Raw genomic sequence first — 26,915 nt, 5'->3', positions numbered from 1 at the left:
AAATGTGATTTTTTTTCTTCCCACCAAAACAAATAGTAGTAAATGAACTATTACCAAATAATTTGCTTTAATGCATATGTCAGAGCTTTTGAAAAGTAATTTTTATATCCATGAAACGACGGCAGGTTTTCCTAAGAATCTACAGTGTTTGTGAATAAATTTAGCCTAATAGACCGCTGTTCACAAGACAAAAAACAAAAACAGGAAACAGATGAAAATAACCCAAATGAATATTTATTGAAGTCAACAATTGAACTGATCGTCTAAAAAAAACAGAAAAGAAAATAAAGCAGGAACAAATGCTTTGTGGACAAAACAGCCAATAGAAGCAAAACCCACCACAGCATGTGTGGGCGGGTCTCACATGACATCATCCGTCATTTTACAAATTAACACACATGACAGCACTATTCCCGTGGGTTATGGATATTTACTAGAAAGGAAGACTTTTCATTCAAAAAGACCAAAAAAAACCCAACATTTTATTAGTCATGGAAATAAGAAACATTTATGTGTATGCAACACACATAAAGAGTGTCTCCAGAGTCTGTTTAGGTCACACACTTCACACTCGTACACAAACACACATTCACACACATATGTACAAATATTCACAGACGCCATGCCTGCTGTGCATATCCAAATATGTGTGTGGATGTGTTTGTATCCCACGTGTGTACCAAAGTGTGCACGGATGCATGTCAGAGTCTCCTGTAAAGGCAATGCTATATACATGAAAGGATTCTAAAACGGCCGTTGAGACAATGAAATATGCAAAAAAACTACATTTCTAACATTCAAATTTTGCAGAATCTAACTTTAAGGAAATGAGAGGGTTGAGAAATGAAAGCGACACACTGAAGATTATGCACAACTTTTACAAAACCTGATTTAAAAAATAGATTGGCTCTACAAAAAGAAAAGATATGAGTGTCTGCCTGATGAGCGTCAGAGTCAGCCGCATGTGGAGGGAGGAGAAGCCAAAGCTGCTGTTTGCTGGCATCTGGTGACAAACGGCCATCACTGCACTGATGTGTCCCAGCTCAGCCACCACCCAATGTGGCTTTCATGTTTGCAGTAGCAGAGGGAAAGCAAAAATCAAAGGAGTCCGCTTTGGTTGTTTGCCTTGGAAGTTGTTTGGGGACGACTGCACTTTTGAGAAGGCGCAGCTGGATTAAACTGGGGCACGGCTCATGTTTGCAGATTAGAGGACGGCTGGGAGGTCTGCTGGGCAGACCGCCGCTCCTGTCTCAGGGGAGGAGCTTCTTATCTCCAGAAATATCTACAGTAGTTTCAAACCCTTCTCATGCAAGCTACATGCTAGCACATCGAATAAGACAAAGGACAGGACACGAAATCACAGGCAACTACAGGTCCATCAACTTTTATTAGACGACACTTCTGTTGAGAATGAGGCAGGTCCTCCATTCTTCATTCACAGAGAAGTTAGACTGAGGCTAAATACAATTCATCGCTTACATCTTTGAAGTGAGCCGCTGGCTCAGTGAGACAAAGCCTGTTCTCTGGTCTGCAGACATGAGACGAATAAAACGCTGAAGGGGGACATAAGCAGTGTTGTGATTTCTTCTTCACTAAAAACGTCCAATAAAGATCGTAAACTCTCGCCGCCTCTGCATCCTGTTGAGGAAGCCGCCTCTGCTGAAAGTGCGTGAGGTTTTTCACACGGTGGCTGCTGCTGAACGTTGACCTAACATGCAGCCGAGGCTGGAGGAGATTCCTGAAAGTACAAAGCCCACCAGGAAAGGCCTCAGCTTTGAATCTGTAGCGAGGGGACGTCTCGAAAACTCCCTAAACACTGCATCATCATCTTATGCAGGGAATTAGCCATTGTGGAATCCAGGCAGCAGCTCGTGGGTATGGGTCTGAAGGAAAAGAAAGAAGGGAAAGCAGCTGACCCGACTTCAGATCCCAGAACAGAATCACTAGATGATAAGCCTTCTAGCTGCGCTACTTGTTTTCAAAGCAGCAGGTAGCAGTTAAGGACAATGTGGGGAAACAAACAAAATCCCTGATCAATTGGAAAGGTTGGAAAAATGATTACAGACAGAGCGGGACTGACAGAGGTGAAGGGATTCCTTTCCAAAAGCCTCCCACAGAGCTCCATCGGCTACCATCCAGAGATGCTAAATCCTAAATAAACAAAGATGGGCGAGGAGAGTCGACATCGATTCGGAGATGGTGATGCGGAGGAGAGGAGAAAAAAGGTGAAGGTGGATTGGGACGCAGACGGGTTGATTGATTAAACCATGAAAGAGGCGGATGCGAAGCAGAGAGGAGAAGAGGGCATTTAGGCTCCTAAATGACTTTCTTCAGCTAGCTCAGCCCAGACCGGGAACAATGCCTGCCAAACCAAACCTTGGCACGTGCACAGTCCACCATCCAGTACCTCTCAGTTCGATTGCAATCAATTCCACCGGGCTCAGTGGCGATCGCACGGAAAAGGCAGGCTCCCAACTCTGAGAAAACAGTTCATTTAAGGGAATCTTTTGTAAAGCTGGTAAATGAGTTTCATAGCTACAAATTTCCTTTTGTTTTTACCCAACAACATTTGATAGAATTCACATGGGCGGTCCTGTCTAACCTTGAGTGGAAAACGCTCCCTGTCCTGAAGCGGCAAACATGCCAGCTTTTTAGAGGACGTCTATGATGTCACTACTCAGCGAATTTAGCGCCAAGCCTCCAAGAACAGTGGTCTGTTGCCGGGCAGAAAAAGGGTGAAGGTGAAAGCTAGATTCAGCAGAGCACTACAAACTCCATGAAAAGACTGGGACACCTTTCAGAGTTTCTGTCCTTTCAGCTCCTGCTACACTGTAATGTTTGTCGGGTCTGACGGGCGACTCAACACGATGCACAGGATCAAGCCCCACAAAATCAACACACACATTTGAAATCAGGATTATGGAGTTTGTGACAGAAAAACCATCAGACACTGTAAACCGTTAACACTGACAGTAACACAGAGACGCTGCAGAGAGAGAGAGAACAAAGGGCAAATCAAACTTGAAAAACATCCTTCATTCAGTACAAATATTTGCAGATAAGGTTAGTTTTTATCGCAACATCATAGTTGTTAAATTTACAATTTTCCCCCAGATATTGATATTTTCGACTGCATGTCCACGCATGTCATAGAAACAGGCAGGCTTTTTTAGAGTATATGCGTTACTACTGTCAGTAACAGGATGAATGAAAGAGGAAAGAGAGAGACAGAGTGTGTATTTACAGCACACCAAACATTTTTCGTCTTGTAAAAAGAATGCTATATAATTTATGTATATATATATATATATATACTGTATATATATAAGTATTTATTCATATGCTTGGCTGCACAAGGTGGGAATGCTATTTTTGCACCAGTATTGGAGGTTTTTAAGAGAGGAAAAATCTTTGCACCTGGATTTAGAGGTCAAATTGAATTCTAAAAGTAAGAAATTTAGTTTGTGAGTCAAAATTGTTGTTTAGACAGAGTTGTGTCTTGTTCTGAGACGAAAAGGATGAGTCAGGTTTGGTAGAAATGTCAGAAAAAGAAGGTGTGGAGGCTGAAGAAAGGAAACATTGTGAGGAAATGTCGGAATGTGACTTACAATTTCTGTTTTCGCAGCACGTAAGAGAAGGACGCTTGTGTGACAATGTGATAATGAGTCAAAATCAAGTTAGTAGAAAGTCTGGGTCTGTTCATCTGAGCGTCTACAAGCATCAAGTCTGTGTGAAAACACTGGTTTGTTCAAAATTTGACGTGTGTCTGTGTGTGTGTGTGTTTTAAATTCAGTTCATCCGAATGTCAGTGCAAATTCTCTCTTCCCTGTATCAAACCAAAGAGGGTAGTTGAAGCTCATGTCTTTATCCCACCCACAGTTCCTCCCCTCCCCCCCACCATCCCTCAGACAGAACCGAAGAGAAAACAAACAGAGCTTTGTTTCTTTCCTTCACTCCACCCCTACTTCTCCTCTGCTGCTCCAGCATCTTTTCTTTTCCTCCAGCGTTTTCGTCCTTTGACTAGATGAAGTACTCCTTCTTGTCGTCCGCTCCAGAGTGGCCTCCCTCGGCGTTGATGATAGCCGTGTCAGCGTCAGGGGCGTCGTCCGAGCCCTTGGCTTCGTGGGTCAGATACGTCCCTGTGGCACAAGATTGACGAAGAGCGCCAGTGAGCAGCAGACAGACAGAGAGGGCAGTCGATGCGTTAAAGTAAACCTCTGGAAGTGGTAAAGCCTGGGAGCTCTGACAGCTTTATGGAAGGAACATTTCTGTGGGACACTTTTTCTTTAAGCCCAGAGATAACCAGCCTTCTTAACACCTTTGGGAGTTATGCAAAAATAAAAGGATAAAAGGAATTTATAAACAATCCAATTCTCCTTTTTATTAGAGATCATTAACTAAGCAAACATTTGTATTACTTAATATGATGAAATTACAGAAACATTCTTACACAAAAAATAACATTTATTAAAGATTTGCTCCAATGAAATCCATGTTTTTGTTTTTTTCTGATAATGGAGGACATTCACTAAGAAAGTTAAGCCCAAAATTGCTTATCTGAGTATTTCTTGATTCAAACTGTAAAAATGGGGCAGACAACAAAAGGCCATTGGAAAAAGCTTGTAGTTCTTAAAAAACAAACTAAAATCGGCGAGCCAAGCACTTCCTGCTCTGCTCCATTCTGATGCATCCACCTGCAGACAAATAAATCCATGAACGGCTTTGTTTTCCTGTCTGAGCTGGAATCTGGACCTGAACTTTATGGCTGGATGACTCCAATGTTGCTTGCCATGTTTTTGCACCAGTAATGTTAGGTTGGCTGTAAGCTAGTGGGAGACAATGGCTGCGGTTACATGGACAAAAGTAATTGGAATAAACACCTAGTTATAATCAGATGTAGTTTTTCTGCGACCATGTACACAGCTACAACTCAAAGGTGAACTTCCCATGAACTACTCTATAGAAACTATGTCTTATAAAACGACAATTTAAAAAAAAAAATCATTTTGGATAAAAACGGCAACCATGATTTAAAGACAGCTGGGAACACTTTAAAAATAGATCAAAAGATTATGGGAGTGGAACTTTAAAGAAGCAGATAAAGCACAACAGAGGGGCCAAAGTCATCCGCTCATCTTCTTTTCCTGCTTTTGAGCCGGCCATGGGGTTGCTGGAGCCTATCCCAGCTACACCAGGGCAAGGGTGGGGTTCCCACTGGACAGTTCGCCCATCCCATCAAAGGGCCACACTCCTATTCACAGCTATAAGACAATATTAAAAGTCATCAGTCCACCTTTGAAGCATGTTTTCAGAGGAGGAAACCAGAGTGTCTGGAGAAAACCCACGCATGCTCGAGGGGAACATGCAAACTCCACACGGAACACGGAAAAGACCCTGCTGGGATTTGAACCAAGACCTTCTAGTGGTGAGGGGAGAGTGCTAACCATCAAATTACCATCCACACATTCTAAATCATAAAAGCAGGTTATTAAGAGAAGATCTGATGGTTTCAAGAGTTAATGTCCTCACACAGTTTGAGTAAAAAAACGAAAGCAAAAAGCCGGCCTCTCCTGGATCCAGGTTTCATTTCAGGACCCAGTTGACCCGTCTGATCTTTTTTTTAAATCTGACTGCTGTGTAAATGTGATGGAAGGCAGACATGCACTGGGGGGCCAGCCCATCCCGTGCTTAAAAAACAAGAACAAAAAGCTCCAAAGAATTTTTAAACAAACAGGAAGTCTATGCAGGGAGGCAAGGATTGGGGTTACAGCACATCTATGTGTTTGTTGGTTCCTGTTCAAAGAGGAGCAGCAGAGCTCCACAAGGCTGTCAAGGTCAAAGGGCATTTTGAGTGACTCCACAGTAGGTCACAGCAATCCAGTAGTGATTCAATCATTGGTTGGAGCATTTTCAAATTGGAGAATTAGAAATATAACTTTATTATGTCAAATCACATCTCAATTACTTACTATTTACTATTGTTGCAAGTTCCTAACTTTTTTTTTTTTTATTACAGTGGACTCAAGAGAACCATTTCCATTTTTTAAAATCCCCTTGCCTAATTCGGTCTAAGAATTTACAAGAAATAAAGTCCCATACATTTTCTTCTAAAATAAAAATCTACAATTAAAAAAAGTTTTCTTAGTGACTAGCTGAAATATGTAAGAATTTACCACTTCTGGAAGTCATTTTACTGTAAAGATGTGCACTGACAATAAAATTGAAACAAATCTAATATATTTTTTTATCGGCTGTCCTATCTAGGCAGTGAAATGCTACTCCCAGCTTCCTTCCATTAGCTCTGAATGCATGGATGGGAGTAATGGGAGTTTTTGTATGAAAAAATCTACACTTTGAAACCTGAGTAAGACTCAAGAGATAAGGCTACATTAGCAAGTCAGTTAGTTAATCATCTTTCTTGACAGGAAGCTCTTAAGATTCAATCATCTGGATCCAAGTCCTGCATTTGGCCACCCGTCTACAAAAGAGGGATGAGCTGTGAAACCTCGACTTTGATGGAACCAAATAAAAGATGATAGAGAAGTCTCGTTTTTAAGAAAAATGTCATTAGTGCGTCTCTGTTTTTGAGGTCCGGTTTCATTCTTTTTTGTTTTTTTCACACACGCAGCGGTGTGGCTGTGCATCTTCATGTGTGTGCATGATTAATTATTCGGGCTCTCTACCTTTGTGTCTGATTAGGTATCTGCCAAAGACAATGAGCAGGCAAAGCAGGATGAAGACTATAACGGCCACCACCCCTCCGATCACCGCGTGGTCCACTCCCGAAGACGTCGACATGGCAGTGGGGTCTTCAGAAGAAGGTAGGCAGAGAGAGGACAGGTCAGGATCATTGAGAGATGAGTACAAGCCATAAAACAAGGAGGAGGAAAGGGAGTGGAGGAGAAGAGATAAATGACCAATAATCAAATCGATGAAGAAAAAACATCAAATAAATAAAAATGAGAAAAGAAACAATGATTTACAGCAGAATATTAAAAAAGGTGGTGGATGAGCATTGATGGAAATGGAAGCTGGGTGATGAAAGGCCACAGAAACAGTAAGAAAGAGAGGGAGAAGAAAAGAGTGACAGTGATGAGGCACAAAGAAAAGTGCAGAAGAGTCAAGGGTAGTGTACAATATTTCCAGCAGCAATTCTTCAGGAGGAGAAGAAAGGGATGCAGAAGAAGAGAAACAGACAGGCAAAATGACGGAGGTCATTTCATCACCCTCCGCTGAAAACTGTTTGTGCCTGACTTGCAGCAGGGTTGCACAGGTTGCAGACCAAGTCCCAACAAAGAACCCCTGAAGCTGTCGGTGTCAGAGGAAGTTTCTGTTCCTACTGCAGCCATCTTTGGCTTTTTTCTTTGGCCGTTTTGAAAAATTCAGAGTTGAATCAACAGCTCCCACATTCAGAGCAGCCTACACGTCAGTGAGGCGGTCAGTCTGCAGGCTGTGTATACAAGGTAAGTTGATGCTAACTACAATGTGATACAATCTACGAATGTACAGCATTGGAGGACTGCTTAGACCTGGGGTCAGCAACCTGTGATGCTGAAAGAGCCATTTGTGCCAGTCTTTTACTGACCAAAACTAATGAAAGCCACAAAATCCCACCTCTCTGTTTTGTGCACATTAAGCCTTTTATACGTGTGCATGGTTGTGTGATTGTGGCCCTGCGTCAAACTGCCGACCTGTCCAGGGTGTCCTCTGCCTTCGCCTATGAGGGGCCGGGTTAGCCCCCAGTAGCCCCGTGACCCCGAAAGGGACAAAAACAGGTTTAGAAGATGGATGAATGAATAATTATACAGCAAAACATACTAATTCTTTTCAAAATAAAATACATTCTGTGTCAACTGCCACAATGTAGGGATAAAAGAGGCTCCACACGTGGCGCCGGAGCCTCAGGTTGCAGACAACTCTTGTTTTGAGTTTATTCAATTTCAATCATTTTAATAAATTGAACTCATAATTACTTTTATTTCACAGTTATAGCATTCCAAATGTATTTTCTTAATTCTCAACCTTTTCCAATCCCTTGAAAAAAAGTGTAACGAGAAAAGATATCCCTTTTTAAATCTAAAATGGCTAAAATGAACATTTATTATATATCTATTGTCTATTTATGGTCTTTTGTAATCCTTAACTGTGTAAAAGTTGTAAAAGTCATTCTCTGTTGATTCAAAGCATCAATAAAGGTCATTTTAACAATAATGTCATGTGAAACTGTTATTTTACTTTAAAAGAGACAAAATAATAGATAAAGGATATCTCTCATTAAATGAAAAACTTTAGTAGCATTTTTTGTTATCATCTTTGTCGGATTGTGTGATTTTGATTTTTGTGCATCCATTCATTCCTTTTCCCCAACACTACATACAAAGACCATGTGTTGTGCAATGGGGATGTGTCGTCCTAATTAAATGTGTGATCATTAATGCTCTCCTGCATTTGTACAAGCTCACCTATCTGGAAATCCTCTGCAGGGACTGTATTAATATAGAAACCGGTCTAAGTTGTGCGACATTCTGAAAAAATCCTGGGAATGTGCGAAGCCTTCATGGTTGCTCTGTAATAAAAAAGCACAAACTAACTCTGACAATCTGGTGTTTTGACTCCAACAGCGCACTTTAAATCGTCTTCTAACAGTCTTTTACTTTAAGTCTCTAATTTTCCATGTTTGGGAGTAAAGTTTGGTTTTTAACCTGTCTTCTAAAATTTTCAAACCTGTTTTAATCTGTGTGTAAACAAAGAAAAAAACCTGGAAGTATTAAATAATATTCTATAGACCGACAGTCTTCCAGTTTCAGCTTGTTCTTTTAACATTTTTTTTCTAATGAAAGAAAGGTTCTGTCTTGTTTTGTTTGTAAGATGTGTGGATGAAATAACGAGTACAGTAGATCATGTAAGGATAAAACCTAACTTTGTCATATCTGCAGTTTGTCATAATCCTTATTATTTTGTCAAGTATTTATCTTTTTCTATATAAATTTTAAGCGGTAATCATTTTGTCTTTTCAGACATCAATAAAGTCCAACAGTTATTCATTCATTCCTTCATCTTCTTTTTTTGTCCCTTTTGGGGTCACGAGGTCGCTGGAGCCTATCCCCGCCGGGATACAGTCTAATAGTCAATAAAAAAGTTTCCCAAAAGCCCTTCTAACACAAAGCTTCGGAGCCTTAAAGAAACTGATGACTGATACAGAAGGCAGTGGAAAAGGCTGCTTTCCATTTGGCTTGTTTTACAATGGTTCAGATCAGTGGGGGTGAGGATCAAACTGGAGGAAACTGCTTGCCTGTGCACCCAATCAGATTACAGAAAAGACACACAAAGGCACAACAGCAGACGTATACAAAACTGAAGCAAATGATGAAAGTAACACATTTCAACCAGCTGGGACGCCAGATGATGTGGTGAATGGCCAATTTTGTCTGACTAAATATTACTTCTGCCACTTAGAGAAGTGATGAAGCCTAACAACGTCCAACCAAAGACAGGGAGGAGGGAAAAGAGGGAGGGGTGGGATGAGGAGATGGGGGCTCTGAGCACACACAGACACACACGGAAAGTTCAAAACACAGTCTGGCTGGGCAGTGTGGAGGTGACAGGGGCATGCTGACGGGGCGAGAATGGGAATGAGCGTATAAATCCTCCTGTCAGCATCAAAAGAAAGCAGACAAGACCCAAGAACACTGCCAGTCCTGACCCCCTCCCCTGCCCAGCACAATGAGAAAGACACACACAAAGACACACACAGGAAATAAAGAACTCTGTAAATTACTTCTACCACTTACAGGGTCACACCAGCCTGCCTGTCTTTATGTAAAAGCTGGAGGTGCGTGCGTGGCCTCTGAGGATGTGTGCTTCTGTTTGCATGTGTTTTGTGGGCGGCAGGATGAAATATTCATCCCGCTGCTCTGGAACTCAAAGGGCCCCCAGACTATTCTACTTTCCCGTGTGTAAGACAGATAAGAGACGGACAGACGCACAGACAGGTGGACAAGAAGTCACAGGGACGGGTGACTGCTGAAAAAGTTATACCTGCGATGTTGCCTGCATCTTCTTCTGAAGGGGATCAGGAGATGAATTGTTGAATGTTTGGATGAACAGAGGGGATGGATGGATGGATGGATGAATGGATAGAAAGATGGATGGATGGATGGATGGATGGATGGATGGATGGATGGATGGATGGATGGATGGATGGATGGATGGATGGATGGATGGATGGATGGATGGATGGATGGATGGATGGATGAATGAACAGGAGGTTGTTTGGAAAAGAAAATGAGAATAGGGTATAGAGGAAAACAAGAAAAAAAAACATGAAACAGCAGTGAATCCACATTTTGCGCATCATTTCTTCCGTTTACAGGCATTGTGTGTGTGTGTGTGTGTGTGTTTGCAGATGTGTAAGCATAAAAAAACAAACTCCCGACTATTTGTGACAGCTACACAATCTGTGTATTGAAGGAGAAAAAACAAAAGCTGCAACTTTAACGTTTTTTCTCTTTCCACTCCATTACTAAGCGTGGTGTGTGTTTGTGTCAGTGTGCGGCTGGTTTTACCTGTGAAAGTGTTAAGTCCATCCAGCCGGACGGAAACTGGGGATGTGGGGGAGGAGGAGGAGGAGGAGGAGGGAGTGGCATTGAGAGGAGGGATGCTTGCAGAGGAAGGGACAGCTTTAGGGGAGGATGAGGAAGATTCAGGAGAAAGCGGCATGTCAGGGAAGAGGGCGTTGGAGAGGGTGGTGGTGGCGGAGAAGGACAACGTGGTTGAAATGACTGCGGTTGACGGGGAGGTAGTGGAGGAAGAAAAGAGCGGGAAGTCAGTGGATTCAGAGCCTGAACCAAAAAAAACGTCAGGAGTGGAAGACAATGGCAGTAAGTGGGTGAAGGATGAAGAATCTGGAGAACCAATGGGGGGCTGGGTGGTGTCTGGGGAGTCTGATTTGGTAAGATCTTTGGAGGAGAAGGAAAATGAGGCAGCAATGTGGGCAAAGCGAAGCACAGAAAACGGCCACGGATTGGTCGAACAGGGCACGCCAAGCAGAGGAAAAGAGGCGCCAGAATTTGTAAAAGCATTTATGACAGCGCAGTTGGATGAGGAATAAAAACAACAAATGAAAGCAGAAAGAAAGAAACGAAAGAAAATCAGAAAAGAAAAAAGATGGAAGTGCAAACAAAGCCACAAGAAACGACAGAAGAAATCAAAAGTGATGAAGAAACATAAAGAACCCTGCTCTTGTCTCCATCTCTCTGCTGCGTCTCCTCCCTTTGTTTTCATTTCTCTTCCTCCATCTCTTACCTTGCACCTGAAGCGTGTACTCCCCGCTGCTTTTCCCAATGCCGTTGTCAGCGTGGCAGACGTAGACGCCGTTGTCGGATTTGTTGAGCATGGAGAAGTACAAGACAGCTCCATCAGGTTTGGCCAACAGAGGGAGGTCTCCATCTCTTCTCTCCCAGATGTAGTTAGCAGGTCTGAGGAAAAAAAAGTAGTGGGAAAAAGATGGTTTAAAAGCCTGAAAGCGTGTTTGCTGAAGTTTCCAGAAATGAATACAGTGAAGGGATGAGGAAGAGAGTCAGTCTGCAAAAACAGGCCCCATAGAAACAAGTCTTACAATTTGAAAAATGCTCTTTAATTGAGCAAAAGTGTAACGATTAATTGAGTTAATCGATGAATTGATCTCTATTCCTTCGATGCAACCAGATCAATCTGTCTGAGACAAGTTGTTAATCAAATCAAACTAAACCATTATAAAAGTATTGAATGTAGTAAAATAGATCGATTATAATCAATATTGGAAAATAGCCTTTGGATTAAGACATGCTAGGTTTATTCTACTATAACGTAAAAATGACCAAGTGCCATGACAGCGGACAAAATATGTTAATGACATCATTCCAGTCTAATGTGTGGAAATGCTTTGAATTTAGCAAAAACATGCAGTGACCATACAGTGTGCTAGAATGTTCTAAGAATGCTCCATTTGGATTATTTGGATGTGGAATTTATGTCTGAGTCCCACCGGTTGAGGTTTTGGCTAAATATGTCTTGGATCCAATTTAGGTCAGTGAATCAGATCATTCAAAACAAAACAATATCCACTAGGAATCGTATCATCAATCACAAATTATGATACAAATCAAATCGTTGTTAAAATGAATCATTTAACCCCCAGCAAGTAAAACTGCCAGTGGGATAAGAAAAATTGTTTCACTTTAATTTTAGGATAATAGGATAATAAATAAGTAAAACTAAGATTATTTTTTTTCTTGAAAAACGTCTTGCAAAACCAAAAATGACACAATTGTTCTTAACACATTAGGTCTTTTTACTTTCCTGATATTCAGTTTTTGCATGTAGAAGGGAAAGGATAAAGAAAAAGAAAAGATAAAAGCAACAAATGAGTTAAACAGTCAAAACATACAGATGAACAAAGGAAAGAGGGATGGAACAATAGAGGAAGAAAGGGGCTAAAAAGGAAAAGATGGAGGAAGCAGAATGAACATTTCACGTGTGCCAGTGTTAGACCCATTCTGTGTATCAGATAGTACATGAGAGCGATAGCAGGACGTGGCGTGATAAAACAATCAATTATGTAAATGCAGCCGTCCTCAAGTGCTGTACAGTAATTACACGGGCATCCAGGATGGAAGTATTCATTACTCCATGAAATATGGAAAAGAAAAAACTAAATTTACCACTTCAACGTACTGAAGTAGGACTAGTTAGGTGAACAACTGTTCACTAGCTGTAATCACGGTCTGAGTAAATGAAATCGATCTGTTGTTGCTGATGGACAAGGTCAGGGGCCTGATTAAAAATGTATAGATTTCTGACTTTTGCTGCTCAAAAACACGGAGTGAGTGAGTCCGACCCAAAGTTTCCTTTGAGTTTTCTCTAAGACCTTTGACAGCTGAGGAGGAGCTCCTGAGTTCACCGAGGTGAATGAAAAGGATTTTACCACGGTTAAGTGTTTAGGGTCTGCGCCTCTTCCCTGTGTCTTTCTGCACAGTCTGGTTACCTGCAGTAAAATGTCACCCGCTGGATTATAAAACCACTCTCACATGCAAGATATATGCAATTAACCGAACAATTAACTTCTCATTTCCCGGCATTAGCTGGTGCTCAGTTGTTGAACATAATGTGTAAAAGTCACTGTCTGTTATACGGCAGGTAGCTGAAGCAGAATAATCAGAATGTAGGGACACTTCTCTTAATGCCTGCTGAAAATCTGTCTGTCATTCTGTGCTGCAAGATCTTTTGAGGTGAAACATTTTCATTTCACAATCATATATCAGTAAACATCATCTACAAGTAATGGTTTGCTTGAAGCTGAAACATATGGTCATCATTTTTCCTGCAGTAAAGCAGAGAATTGTTTCATTTTAACACTGAAGTCTTGGCAGCACTTCCTGTGTCTTTACAGACATGGACTCACTTGTAGCTGCACTCATAACTATTTTTACCCCAACGATGGATGATATAATTAATCACTTAACCCTGCAGTTGTGCAGGATTTCTGCTTTTTTACGTCTATTTACACTAACATTTTGTTGCAACCTGTTTTCTGCGGTAGCTTCAGTTTTTTTCAACAAGAAGAAAGAGCTTTGTTGCTGCTAAACACCAAACACACAGTCTGAGGTTAGCCAGCAAAGAAAGGCGAGCATTTAGTGGCTGAACAGACATTTTTCTTTCAGGAATAACAGTTGGATAAAAGCACACCTTCACACCTCTGTTACTTGTGAAGCTTTTTTGGCACATCATTCTAAACAGTCACACCAATTCAGTCAAGGCGTTTTAATCACAGCTTCTTTTCAACCTGCAACAAACTCAAAGATATTTGTGTTCCAGTTCGAGCGCCTGAAACTCCCGAAAAATGCAGATAGTCTCACACTGCAGTGAAAATCATGGGTTTCTCACCAGTCTTTACTAAAACAGTGAGCAGTTTTTACACTGCAAACTGCTGAGACTTAAAACCTTGTTTTAGAAATTCAAGATATTTTACCAGGTTTGAAGCTGTTTTTACTTCTCTTTGCTCCAAACTTTTCTGAAAAAAAACGGATCATTTTTGGTCACATTAAGAGCTAGGACTTAGAAAATGAGGAAAATATTTTTAAAATGAGTCAAAATCATTTTGCTTAAGACTCTAAACAATAGGAAAACCTGATTTAAGATAAAAAACAAACAAACTCAAATTTCTCTGTAATTTTGGTTCAATTTAAGGGATGTAATTTTAAAGTTCAACAACTGAAAAGATTGGCATTTGTTGTCATTATTTTGGAAATAAAATTAAGATTTATGTTTTAGCAATAAGTGCTAGTTTTAGATTTTAAGAGGATTTATAAAAATGGTCCAACTTTTACTAGATTTACATTTTGTTCACATTTTGTTTTAAAATGAGTCATTTCCACTTGTTACACTAGTTTTTAGGACCCAAAAAACACACAAAAAAACCACTTGCTTATAACTACCAAAAAATAAAGACTAAAACTTGTTATTGGGATGCATAACATTCAATTTTCAATGATTCTATCTAATGCAATGCGTGTTGAACTTTCAATGAAAAGCCTGTGTAATAGAGTAATAAACGTGTGTTTCATGCTTCTGCGATTAAAACTCGTTTTCACGCGACACTAAGTACATTCTTATGACTCTACATGCAAAATGAGTGTCAAATAAACATGTGTTGCAGATTTACACCACTCTGATGTTTCACACCAAGCCTAGAGTACACCAAACGGTAAGGAGCCGAAAAACAATAAGGAGAAGCCCCTCCCTGTTTTTCCAGTGTGAACACCGTTTGCTAAATCTGCTCTTGAACGTCTCATGTCCAGTGTTCACCTAGCACAACAGCTAGTTTTTTGAGCTATTTCGTGATTTAATCTTCCCCTTTTTTGCTTTTGTGCTGTTCCACTTCATAGTTGAGACGTTGCCTCACCTTAGACGCTGTTTAGTTGGAAACGACAGTTGTACAGCAGTAAGCCAGCCCAGCCAGAGGAAAATGTCACACTTTGTAGAATCAACAGTGAGCGGTCCGTCGTCTCGGAGACCGCACAGCTCTTTGTCACAAAGTTTTTCTTTTCACAGTTCTAGTCTCTTGTGACTTTATCGCTTCCACTCAAGAGTTTGATTTGATGCCAGCATCAAAACTGCATGATAATGTTGTCAAAATATGCTTTCACATAAAACGGCGCCTTTCACTGGTGTCACTGAGATGGGAAAGACACCACGTTCAGCCGACGATACATCTCTCCTTTATATTTATCCTCAGATGCATTCATGCGATTGTGCGCTGATTGGTTTGGGGAAAATATAATAAAAAACACAGTTTTTGCTCCCATAACCGGGATGAAATACACAGACACCTCGGAGCGCGGAGAGACGGATTACTTGGTGGTCATGATCTCAGGGGAAACATGCTGCCTCTCAAGGGAAGAGATTTACAACACCGACAAATAGCAGCTTTGCTGGCGCTGATAGTTGGTGATGGCAATATAAAGCAATGGTGAACTTATCTTTTAATAAGTAACAGCTTACTGTAATCCTGTTATAAAACCTGCGCTGTTTCTAAAGCTGATCAGAACCTTGCATAGGTTTGCAACTTAGTCAGGCCAATCAGGCTTTTAGTGGGCTAAATGGACAGAAGGGGAGGCCTTAACTTATTAAATCACCCTAAGAGGAACAGCAAAATTTCTGGCAGCTTCCTGTTTGGGCTACTAAAGAGGCAGAACATGTCATAGATTGCAAAGGAAACGTTCCTTTTTCATCTTCTTGCTGCTGAGAATCAGGGAAACACGGAGAATTCGATGCGCCGAGCTTTTCTTTTGAACCTGACACCATGACACGGCGCGGAAAATAGAAGTGTGTATCGGGGAATGGAGGGTGACATTCATTGAGTTTGATTGGGGAGGGCAGCTCGACAGAGGGAGAAAGGGGGCTGAGCTGATGGGTGTGTGTGTGGGGGGGGGGGGGGGGGGTTCGCAGTGATTGGGTTTTGACTGACAGCTGTAGGGGCAACCTGTATCTGATTTGATTGGACGCTCGCTCATTCGCAGGCAGTGGTGCACATAACTGAGCAGGCTCCTTCCGCCCTCCTTTTAACACACACACACTCACACGCACACACACCCACACACACCCCCCACACACACACACACACACAGGCTTCCCCTTGTTTGTGCTCACCCTGCCTGTCTTGGTCATTTGTTGCTTGTCACCGTCTCCCCTCCACCCACGCATCCCTTTGCTTCCCACTGCCTCTCCCTTTTCTGTTGGCTTGTCTTTTTCTTCACTTCTTCTTTTTTTTTCCTTTTTTAAAAATCTATTTTCCTTCGCTCTCTGGCTTTAATAACAAACTTTGAGTTTATTTTAGGAGTGTTTAGCTTCCTACGATCCAACCAAATCGATCCGTCTGAGGCAAATCGTAAAATGAGATGGCATAAATTCACTATGTACTAAAGAGATCAAGATTTTACCTACAGAAATTAATAAAATAACTAAAAAAAAACGTAAGGATGGATGGACAGACATAAAGAGAAAAAAAAACAGAGAAATGCGGCCTCAACAGGAACAACAAAACAATGTTATGCTTGTGCCTGTCCCGAGCCCTGTAAGTGTAGAGAGTAGTGTCAGGGAGAGCATTTAACATAAAACTAACAACAAAAGCCATTACAATATGGATAGATGAACTGACATGACGATAGCGTGGTGGTGGAATTGGATTGTTCGAAACAAACCAATATTGTATCGGCAACCACAAATCATGATGTGAATCAAAACGAATCCTACATCCCTATTTTATTTTATTTTTTAGGGGGGATGAAATCCTGAGATTTTTCTGAAAAAGAAAAATCTGAACATGGCTATATAGATTTTAAAACATCCTCAGTTTAACACCAAAGTGCATCACCCCCTCCCCAGACTTCAGCCCGCTTTTTCTTTTCTCATGTGTGTTTAATTTATAAACTCGTACATGTAATGACAGCTGCCTCCCCATCCCGTGAGTGCAGCCTGTCAGTCAACCACAACAGCTAGGCTTCTTCTCAACCTCAGGGGTGACGAGCTGACAGAGGATGCGGGAGAAAAGAGGAGGGAGGGGATGACAGGGCAGGAGAGCCTGGTGCAAATGGCGTGATGGCAAGTTCAGGGTGAAAAGGTCCAAAAGAAGTGGAGGAGAGTTATAGGGAAGGACAGAGAGGAAGAGGAGGGCTGAGAAGAATCTTGACAAGATGGGGAGCAGTGAGTGAAGTGTGAGTGACAGGGCTGCAGAGAGACACCCGATGACAGAGCGATGGTTGGAGGCTGGAGGGAGGGGGAGAGAGGGGAATCGATGGAGGTTCATCTATAATGTAGAGTGGATTTTTGTGTGGGCAGGATTTTAAAGGCGGGTGAAGGTTCGTGGTCTGTGTTTGTTGACTTCAAGGAAACTGTGTCGACATCCAGTCAGCGAACCGGAGCTTGTAGAAGCACGTGTTGTGTTTTCGTTTTGTTTGTTTGTTTGCCAGTCATGTTTGAACAGGCAAATATTTGCAGGAGGCTGTCAGAAACTGAGCATGTTAATGTGTGATTGCTTACAAGTGTTTCTGCAGGTATGAGAACACTTTCAACCGCTGTAACCTGCACAAACAGCCTGCAGGTGTGTGTGGCGCCATGTCCATTTCTGAGGGATTTGTTTGTGTTTGGGCACCTGCTGGGAAATCCAGCGCTTTTACAGTAATTAAATCTACCAGTGCTTATAGGTGTTCGCACTTCAGTGTCTGCTGGCCTAAAGTGGCTTTCAAATCTGTGGAGACCTTCTGCAGGGGTTGGGTGAAAGCTTCAATTAGCCTGAAGACTGCAGCAGCCAGCCTGGCCGATCAGTACGTTTCAACGAGCTGCAGTGTAACAACAAAAAATCTGTAAACAGAAATACTGAAATCTATTGTCAGTAAAAAAAAACTGCATTAGTGACCAATAACACGACAAAAAGCTTGCCTAGAAAAAAGGAACATATTTTTAAAATGTAAAAAAAAATAACTAAATAAAAATAAAAATACCAACAAGGTAAGAAAAGTGGTTGAACCAAGAATTCTTATCTTAAGAAAAGAAATTCTAGTCACTAGGTTATTTTGCTTTTGAAAAACCTTATTTATCAGATTATTTTTCTTGCAACACAGACAACAAGACATGTTTTCTTGACACAAGGGTCTTTTTACTTTCTGAAGATTCGGTTTTTGCAGTGAAGCTGGTCTCCCAAACAAGATGTTTCCTTGTAGGTCAATGCTGGCCAGCTGGACTGAGGTCATATTCAGATTAAGTCATGTCCCACATGCACAGTTCATTTAGTGTTTGTGAACTTTCACCCCAAGAAGCCACATTATGGAAGAGCCATTGCTGTTCTTTGCTGTTTGTCTGACTGGCTCTACTCTTTTAGAATGTCCCAATCTGGTGACGTGGTCGAAAATCGGGCCGATCACGTAGTTTGAGACTCGATTGGAATCGAACGTTGTATCCTGATCTAGAATCGGACGTCTGTTATATTATTATTTTTAGTCCTGTATATTTCAAGCTTTTTATTTCAAATAAATGCCCTTGAAGTCTAGAAATGAACATATTATGACACTTTACTGCCACACAGCAGAATACATTTTGAGCAAAAGGCGCTGTCGCAACCCAATCTGTAACGGCTGCCAAATCGCTCCCCGCATGCGGGAATTACATCTACTTCTGCAAAAGCATTTTATGGCAGTTTCTGGTCAGAGTATCTCTTGAGATGTCTATTACAATAAAAACCTCTTAACTGCAATGTTGGGTACAAGAGGAATAAAGTGAACCAAAAAAAATTGAAATACATCCATAATCTCTAAAAAACAGCCTAAACTAATATATGATTAGAGCTATCAGAAGTCAGAACTCTGTCTCCCCCTCTGGTCACCGGTGGGAGCCGTCTCCGGAGTTCAAGCCGCACTATACTGTACCTCCCAGCAACCCCCACGCACACTTCCTGGATGCCGCACACCTGACTCTTGTTCATTCATCAACCACAGCATATTTAAGCTCTGCACTGAGTGAAGCTCAATGTGAAGTATTGTTTGTGCTCCTCTGCCTGTGTTACTGAGTGTTTTATTTGGACCGGATCCTCTGACTCTGACTCTGACTCTGACTCTGACTCTGACTCTGACTCTGACTCTGACTCTGACTCTGACTCTGACTCTGACTCTGGACTGGATCCTGACTACCCTGTCTCTCCTTTGATGCTCTCATGCCTGTTATTGACTCCTGCCTGCCTGACTCTGATTTAGCTTTGTGGACTTCTAGCTGAGCTAATAAACCTGCTGCTTTTGGATCCAGGTGTCTGCCTGTTTTTGTGACAAGAGTTAGTCATCGATACTCGTCATCATATTCATGCAGCAATAACGGTTATGGAGGAAAGTCTTTATTTGTTTTTAAGAATTTTTTTATTTCAACTGATCAAAAATGTTCAATAATTCTGACGATATTGAAGCTACTTTTCTCACATAACTAAGTATCACCCATTTTTACTAGTTAATAGTCAACTGTTTTTCTTAGTTAATAGATGGACGATTTTTATTTGTTTGTTCAAGCAACTTCAGAGAATCCATGTTTAGGTGTTAAATGATAGAAGTCAATAAAACAAACATTGGGGACAACCTAGATCTGTTTATTAAATGTGTTCATTTTTTAAATGTGTTATAAAAGTATCAGATCAGAACTCAGTATTGGCAGATTCTGAAATGTAAATGAATTCAGCCAAATCAGTCTGATTGGGACATCTCTACGTTTTAGGTGTTTCTTTATCACAGTTAGAAGCATGAACGTTGATGGAAGAACTATCTGGTGAGGGCAAATCCAAGAAATCCTTTAAAAATCCCGCAGCAGAATGTTGTATCATCATCAACAGATTCCAAAAAATGATTCCCCAAGATGACAGTGATTCTCCTGTCGGCTAACATTTACCACCAATCTAAGCTGCGTAAACAGGTGGTCGGCTAAACGTCACATCTCCTGAGGTGATCACAGCAGCTTTCACTGCAGCGTTGTGTCTTAAAGGTCCATTTGGCATTAAATGTCTACAGCAGAACTCCATTCCTTCAACTGACTACAGAAGTCACAGTTGTGTCACAAACGGGGAGGTTTTGGTTCAATGATGTGTTGTTTCCAGGCACCGTGTGCAGTCATGATAGCATTCGCCCTTTAGCTGCTATTTTGAGCCCTGTAGAAGCCCAACAAAGAAGACAGTGAAGCAGGTTCCTCCTGTGTCGGTCTGTGTTCTTCACCTGGTTTGGATAAAAGCATCCCCCAAATATGTGTAACGCTGCTGTTGGTCTTGTGCTGTTACAGCAGATACCTGTACCGCTACCACCTGATCTGCTCTCTTGTTTTTGCTCATAGGAATACATTTCATCTAGTCTGGAACTCACTTCACAGGGGTCACATTTTGCATTCTGAATTTCTGCCTCCTGTATTTTGTCTGTTTGATGAATTCCGCTTCTGGCAGCGCAGTTAGTTATTTGCCTGCTTGGATTAGGTTATACTTTTCATCTTTTTGAAGCAAGCCTTCTCTTTATTCCTTCACCAGCACCTCGCTTTTAGTGTCATGCTCTTTTGGCTCTGCTGAATTGAAAACTGATGCTCTGGCCTGGCCCCCTTGCAGGCAGGATGAATCATTTCTAATTGTAAACCCACTGAGCCGAAGATGTTATAATCTCCCTGATTATTCAGCTTTTGTTTGGGTGCAAAATTAATATTTTTCCCTGTTCATACTTGTTTAGTTTTAATAACAGGTAAGCATTTCACATTCTGCAGAGTGCAGACAGACCAACATCATTCAAAATGAACCTGGAAAGACTTGCACCCATGAAAACGCTGCATAAAAGCACAGAATGGAGCTGCAATGAAAGCTGCTTTTCATTACTGACTCTTTCCCAGATTTAAAGCCAGGCAGTAACAGTAACATTGTGCTGCATTTACTTTAATCGGAAAATTTGGAGATGTAGAATTGCTCATGCAAATGCTTAATACCCCTAATTGACTCAGAGAAAGCCTCAGTTCTGTTGTAAACTGCAGAATCACATCTTTAAGTGGCATTATATGCTCACTTAATTGTTTTCCATGAATTATACTTTTCAAGCGATACTTGTACTTAATTACTTTTTTTTTGTTTAGCTGCATTTAAGACAATATACTACCTAGTAATTGTTGGCTTGCAAATGCAATTTGAGTCAGTGGGTGTTTGTGTGTTCAGCGGTCCAGACTAAGTGTTTCTGCATGGCGTGCACCGGGTGGACATTTGTCTTACTCTGGGTTGCCGTTGGTCAAACACTGAAGGGAGAACTTCCCCCCCTCTCTTGGTAGCCCCTTCTCAGGCTGGATCTGTATGATTGGGGAGTCTGCAAGTGGAGGACGAACACACAAAAAACAAACAGGAAAACACATTTAGAGAATGCAGCACTTGTAGCAGTTAGACGCATGCATGCTGCTCAAGAAGGTCTCATTCATCCCCATCTCTCTCTGCTACCATCTGAATCCTGTAGGCGTCACCAGCTTCCAGACTCCCACCATGACATAACCTCTTACACAAGACATTTCTTTTTTCCCTGACTTGCAGTACTGCAATGTTGCCTATGTGGGGCAGCACTGGCACAGAGTCTGCACAGGACTGCACCTCCACAAGCGGTTTCATTTTCGACGCTAACCTGCTCTTCCTGTCCACTTTGACTCAACTCCACACAGTAGGTGGAATTCCAGTGTGCTCATTACTACAGACTGAAATTATTGGACCAAAGATCAAACCAAAAGAGTGGAAAATGTTCTCATGGTGAGCAAAAAAAAAGAATTAGAGCAAAATGGGTAAAAAAAAGAAAAGAAGCAGAGTAATTTGAGCTTTTACTTTGCAATTTTGCACCATGTTTGCCTCCTCCTCCAACAGCTGCTGTGGTTCCCATCCCTCAACGCTACACCCATTCCCCATTAGACTCACACAACACTCGCAGAGCCTGCTCGCTCCTCTTGTCCCCCAGGGCAAGAGAGGGGTGGTTGACTGCGCAGGTGATGGGGACGTTGTCGTCATTGGAGCTCACCGTCAGGGAGAGCGTGCTGCTCACGTTGTATGTGAGCCCATCTGGAAGTGGCTCTGCCATATACAGATGATCTGAGAAAAAGCAGAGGGAAAAGAAGAGACTGTACAATTTTCTTTAACAAAAACAGTGCCGCTTACTTCTAATACATTTTACCCCTTAAAGTAAATGGAAAAAATCTCAGTTTCTTATGCTACATTCACACAGCACGCATTCAAGTAGCCACTTCCAAGGAAAAAAGTCAATGGAAATGCATGTATATGTATATTCAGGTTCTTGTGTTCTTATGCACTTTTTCAAAGTCCTTTTTCAGGCCCTACGTACAAAACGCACCCTGAAGGTCAAACCAGTTGAACTTTGAACAATCAGGGACTCTGATTTGGTAGTGAGGTATAGTAATGTCCTTTTTAATCCATGGAAGTGCCAACCATTTGAAAAGAATCTGATCATGGAATAGAAGTATATGGCACCAAGTCTTTCATTTATCAGAACAAGGCTGTGTAAGAAAAAAACCTTTGAGAGCGAAATTCATGAGGTTTGCACCACTTGGACATTTCGTTCTAACACCTCTTCCAACTGTAGCTCCATGCGCTGGTGTCAGGAAGGGACAGTCCAGAGTAAACACAGTATGCTAAACGTGCGTTCAAGAAACTGCCATCAGCTTGTTCTTGAACGTGCATCACATACCGGGTGTGCACGCAGCATTAGAGGAACATTGCTTAACTCACTCCTTGCTTCTCTAAACAAGTGTTTAGTGTGCAATTTCACAGCTGATTACCATTTCAGAGGATTAATAAAGCTCAACTATTGCATCAAGACAATAAATGATGAATATGAACCAGGTGTCTCATTCACCCTGAACTGTTAAGGGGATCTGAGATGTAAAACATCCCCAAAAAACAAGTGAAATATATTTCAGTTACAGCTCCTTAGACATCCACTCTCACAGAAAGAGTTGCGATCTGAGGCATTTGGGAAAAGTGGCTGTGGCAACATTGATGTCTGAAGGCAACAGGGATCAAACCTCCGACCCTGAGATAAGCAAACAAAACGCTCAAACACAGGAGCCACAGCCGTTCCACAGTTTTCTAAAGGGGTGTCCATTTCGGGATAGATTCCTTTTTTAAATCTTCCCAACCACATTGTTCATTTATGACCTTGACCAGGAAAGAACGTGTCTATCTTGAAAGTTAACCTTGCAAGATGGCCGTCTCATCATGCCAGTTCTCTTTGGCATCCTTCCTCCCTTAATGAGATGTCAGTCAACCACACAGAGATCGCTCATGTTCACAACGAGACTCCTTTTAAGCTTTAATACCAGACGGACACCAAAAAGACTCAAGTGGTGAAACTACTGTTTCAGCTTTCTCTAGACTTACATGCTGTTGCTTTGACGGCTCCCATTTCCCTCCATTTAAATAAGGGAGCCAGCCTCAGTCATCCATGCAGGTATATTTTGTTTTATAAAGTGTAACATCTATTAATCGGTTTCCTTCTTTGACATGCGTATCTGGGGGGAGTGTGATAAAGGGTGCATAAAGAGAAGGGGCGGGTGTAAGGGGGCGCTCTGCGCAGCGTCGATACTGCACTTCCTGTGTGAAAGCACAAACCTGGCTCGGACTTTCATCTGGAGATTGGCCCGTATTGTAGGAAGAAATATCAAACTAGGTGGTCAGACCGTGAAAGTGGCTGGTGAATGTTGGTGCGTGGACCAGAACCTTATCACTTACTACAGCACGGGTTGACAAACTCACTCACACATGCACACACAAGCACGGGCGCATGTAGGTCAGGCTCATGAATAACTATACTCAGAGGAGCCAGAGCCAGTGGCAGAGAAGCAGACGGAAAAACAAACACCAGCACACGCTCACCTTTTTTCATGTTTTACCTCCATTGTCTCCATCTTCCTCCCTCCTTCCTTCTCTGCCTCCTCCCACACCGCAGAGCCATTCAAACACCGCTGAATCTAATGACATATTTCTCTTTTTATTACCATAACCAGTCCTCTGACCCGCTGAGAAAATTAGTTTACTTTCCTGGTGAATTTCAATAATCTTGCGCCACTCAGAAGCTGTCTCCCCCACATCCTCCCTGTCTGCAAACACCAAGTCAGACAGCCTTTATTAAAGACCATGGATTTTCAGAAAAAAAAAAAAAAAAACTGGGAATTACAAAACCCCATGTGTTGGCTCAGGGGCTCCCGGGTACGCTGTTTTTGAAGTGACTGCATTGAGTTTTAATAAGTATTTCAGGCCCAAGGGGTCAGGGAAGTGATTCAACACATTCATTAGGAAAAAAATAGGAAACGGTATGCTTAAGTACTTCCTTTTCCCAAGACAGCATTGATGCACATTTGCCAATGATTCAGATTTCCTCAGTTCATAATTAGATCATCAGGGCACACACAGAAGCAGGCAAAGCAATGGGCTCAATGGGTTGGAGAGTTGTAATAGCTTGTATGGGATTATGTCCAAACTACCTTTTAAATGGTCATTTTACCCAAAACCACCAAACAAATGTTGAGCTACACATGCCGATTGACTGTTTGGGCCTTTAAGAAACAGTTCTGAATGTATATATAGTGGAGCAGACAAACTGTCAGCAGAGATCCACAGGGGAGTAAAACATAATTCAAGACACCAATTCAGAAGGATCCTATGTGAATTGAGGAATAAAATTAACTTATTTGCAGAATAATTCCACATAAGACGCACATGTGCACCAAAAGCCACTCTAATCACAATTTTGTACGTTAACAAGTCATTTTGCAGATGAGGTCAATCTTGGCGATGAATCATCGGGGAATAAACGCTCGACTCTGAATTTCCCATCAACTCTTTTTTTTTTTAGCTTTACAGCCGGCAGCTTCCCTCCTTTGGTCCACTGCCTTCTCCAAATCTCATAGTTTCATTCCCAGTTGCAGCAATCAGCTGCTTTCAGCTCAGATAAACCCATCACACAGTTTTAGTCCAGCAACAAATTGCCAACAGTTGGTGAACACATCAAAGCTGAGTTAGAAGCAGGAGTTGGACATGACCCTCCATGACCGCTGGAATAAATGAGTGAATAGCTAAAGAAACAATGAACATCACAACTGGAAACCATAGACCACACACCAAAATCTTAATGCAATTCACTCTTTTTCTCAAATCTGCCCACACTCACACAACACAAACACAGCTATGCAAATTTGTGGTAATTTCTTTACCAGTATGATTCTCCGGAATGACATTCTTTCATGATGACACGCTCATAAAGTGAGAACAAAACCAGCCATCGTGGCTGGCAAGAAATGCAAATGCGTCTTTACAAGTGCGAGATGTGCGCAAATAGGCAAATGTTTGCAACTCTAATGCCCTCCACATATCCTCTGTCTGTGGTGATAATAAGGCCCCTGTTGGTGTGCATGTCATTTCTCAAAAAGCAGATCGGGTCACAAAAATGTCCGTGTGTGACGGAAGGTGTGTGTGTAAAAATAAAGGTGCAAAAAACAAAACTTAGTTAGTACGTCTTCATGTTCACGTTTGTTTTTGTGATTTTTAGAACCTCTGACAAAAGAAGGCTACACTCTGTTATTTATGTCTCCACCACTTTGCATCGTCTTAATACTATAGGTCATGATACACATGTCGACATCAATCACTGATTTATTCAAATAAAATTCTTATTTGCCAAATTATTCATCATTAAAAACACACACAATAGCTTTAAAAATGCAAACACATTTTACAAAAAAACATTTTAAAGGCAGATTATGTTTTAAAATTCATATCAAAGAAAAATGATCAACACTTTTTTTCTCACTTTTTCTCCTATGTACTTGCAATAAATGAATAAAAAGCTTTGACGGGTTCTGTAAAAGAAGAAAATGACATCTGTCATGTGTTCAAGCATAATTTATCCGCTCTTTTTAGAGTAACTTTACTTCCATCCTCATTTTCCTCCTCTTAAAACATTTGGCAATATTTGAGTTGCCCACTTCAGTGCAGTTATGGAACAAAATACTCTTAGAAACAATTTTGAGGAGAATAATCATAATTGTCGGTTGTGTTACATATTGCTGCTGTGTTTTGTAAATATACAAAAAAATATAGGCCAAGAATCTACACATTTTCTGTATTTCTAAATAACTTAACAAATGCAATGACCTAGTTTTGATTCAGTATTTCCTCCAAGAACGCTCTGATCTACTGATGTCTATCTTACTCATTTTTTTACTGTGATAAGCCAAGCAGGTCACAGAGGGGTGGGGGGGCAACAGCAGTTTAACTCAAGGTCTGTGCTTTTACCACTGAAAACTGCTATCTTGCTAAATAAAATGAGTACCACAACATTTTTTGTTTGTGTTTTTGGATTTCAGTTGTTCCTTATTCCCAAAGGATTGGGTAACAGGTAACAGTGGATGCAGTTTATTTTTCTTAGGAACATAGCTGTGGAGAATGGGTTTCAAATTTTTGGCATTGCTTCCCATGTAGAGCTTTTGAAAGAAAACTGTATTAAACTGGCTCTAAAATATGATTATCCATTTTAACTAAACGTTCACTGCAGACAAAGTCAGAGCATAAATTATTTTCAGTGAGTTTACAAAATGCCCTTACCTGTTTGTTTCTGTGCACAGAGCATGTATAGGAAGTGGGCTGCACAGTGGGGTAGTGGTTAGCACTCTCACCTCACAGTGACAAATCCCAGCAGGAACTTTTCTGTGAGACGCTTGCATGTGTTGGTTTTCTCCAGGCATCTCAGTTTCTTCTTACAGTCCAAAAACATGCTTCATGAGTTAATTGGTGTCTCTAAAATGCCTCTAGGTGTGTGCGTGTGAGTGTGTGACCCTGC

General features: G+C 41.4%; 1 protein-coding gene across 6 annotated transcripts in view; it reads right to left on the bottom strand.

The window, feature by feature from the left end:
• Nucleotides 1-212: 212 nt before the first annotated feature.
• Nucleotides 213-26,915, bottom strand: part of cadm3 (cell adhesion molecule 3) — a 121,327-nt gene continuing 94,624 nt past the window's right edge. The window contains exons 6-12 of one of the 6 annotated variants that reach the window (XM_023964905.2): nucleotides 21,983-22,153; nucleotides 21,302-21,392; nucleotides 11,305-11,477; nucleotides 10,566-10,958; nucleotides 10,039-10,062; nucleotides 6,684-6,809; nucleotides 213-4,139 (exon numbers count right to left, since the gene is read on the bottom strand). In XM_023964905.2, the coding sequence (XP_023820673.1) occupies nucleotides 4,021-4,139; nucleotides 6,684-6,809; nucleotides 10,039-10,062; nucleotides 10,566-10,958; nucleotides 11,305-11,477; nucleotides 21,302-21,392; nucleotides 21,983-22,153 (1,097 nt within the window). In that variant the 3' untranslated portion in view covers nucleotides 213-4,020. The remainder of the gene's footprint in view (nucleotides 4,140-6,683; nucleotides 6,810-10,038; nucleotides 10,063-10,565; nucleotides 10,959-11,304; nucleotides 11,478-21,301; nucleotides 21,393-21,982; nucleotides 22,154-26,915) is intronic. The other 5 variants (XM_023964906.2, XM_023964907.2, XM_023964908.2 and 2 more) reach the window with 5 other exon arrangements.

The sequence above is a fragment of the Oryzias latipes genome, chromosome 17, assembly GCF_053564925.1.
Source record: "Oryzias latipes strain Hd-rR chromosome 17, Olatipes_Hd-rR_3.1".
NCBI classification, from domain to species: domain Eukaryota; kingdom Metazoa; phylum Chordata; class Actinopteri; order Beloniformes; family Adrianichthyidae; genus Oryzias; species Oryzias latipes.
The sequence above is the reverse complement of the archived record's forward strand: the minus strand, read 5'-3'. Positions and strand labels throughout refer to the sequence as shown.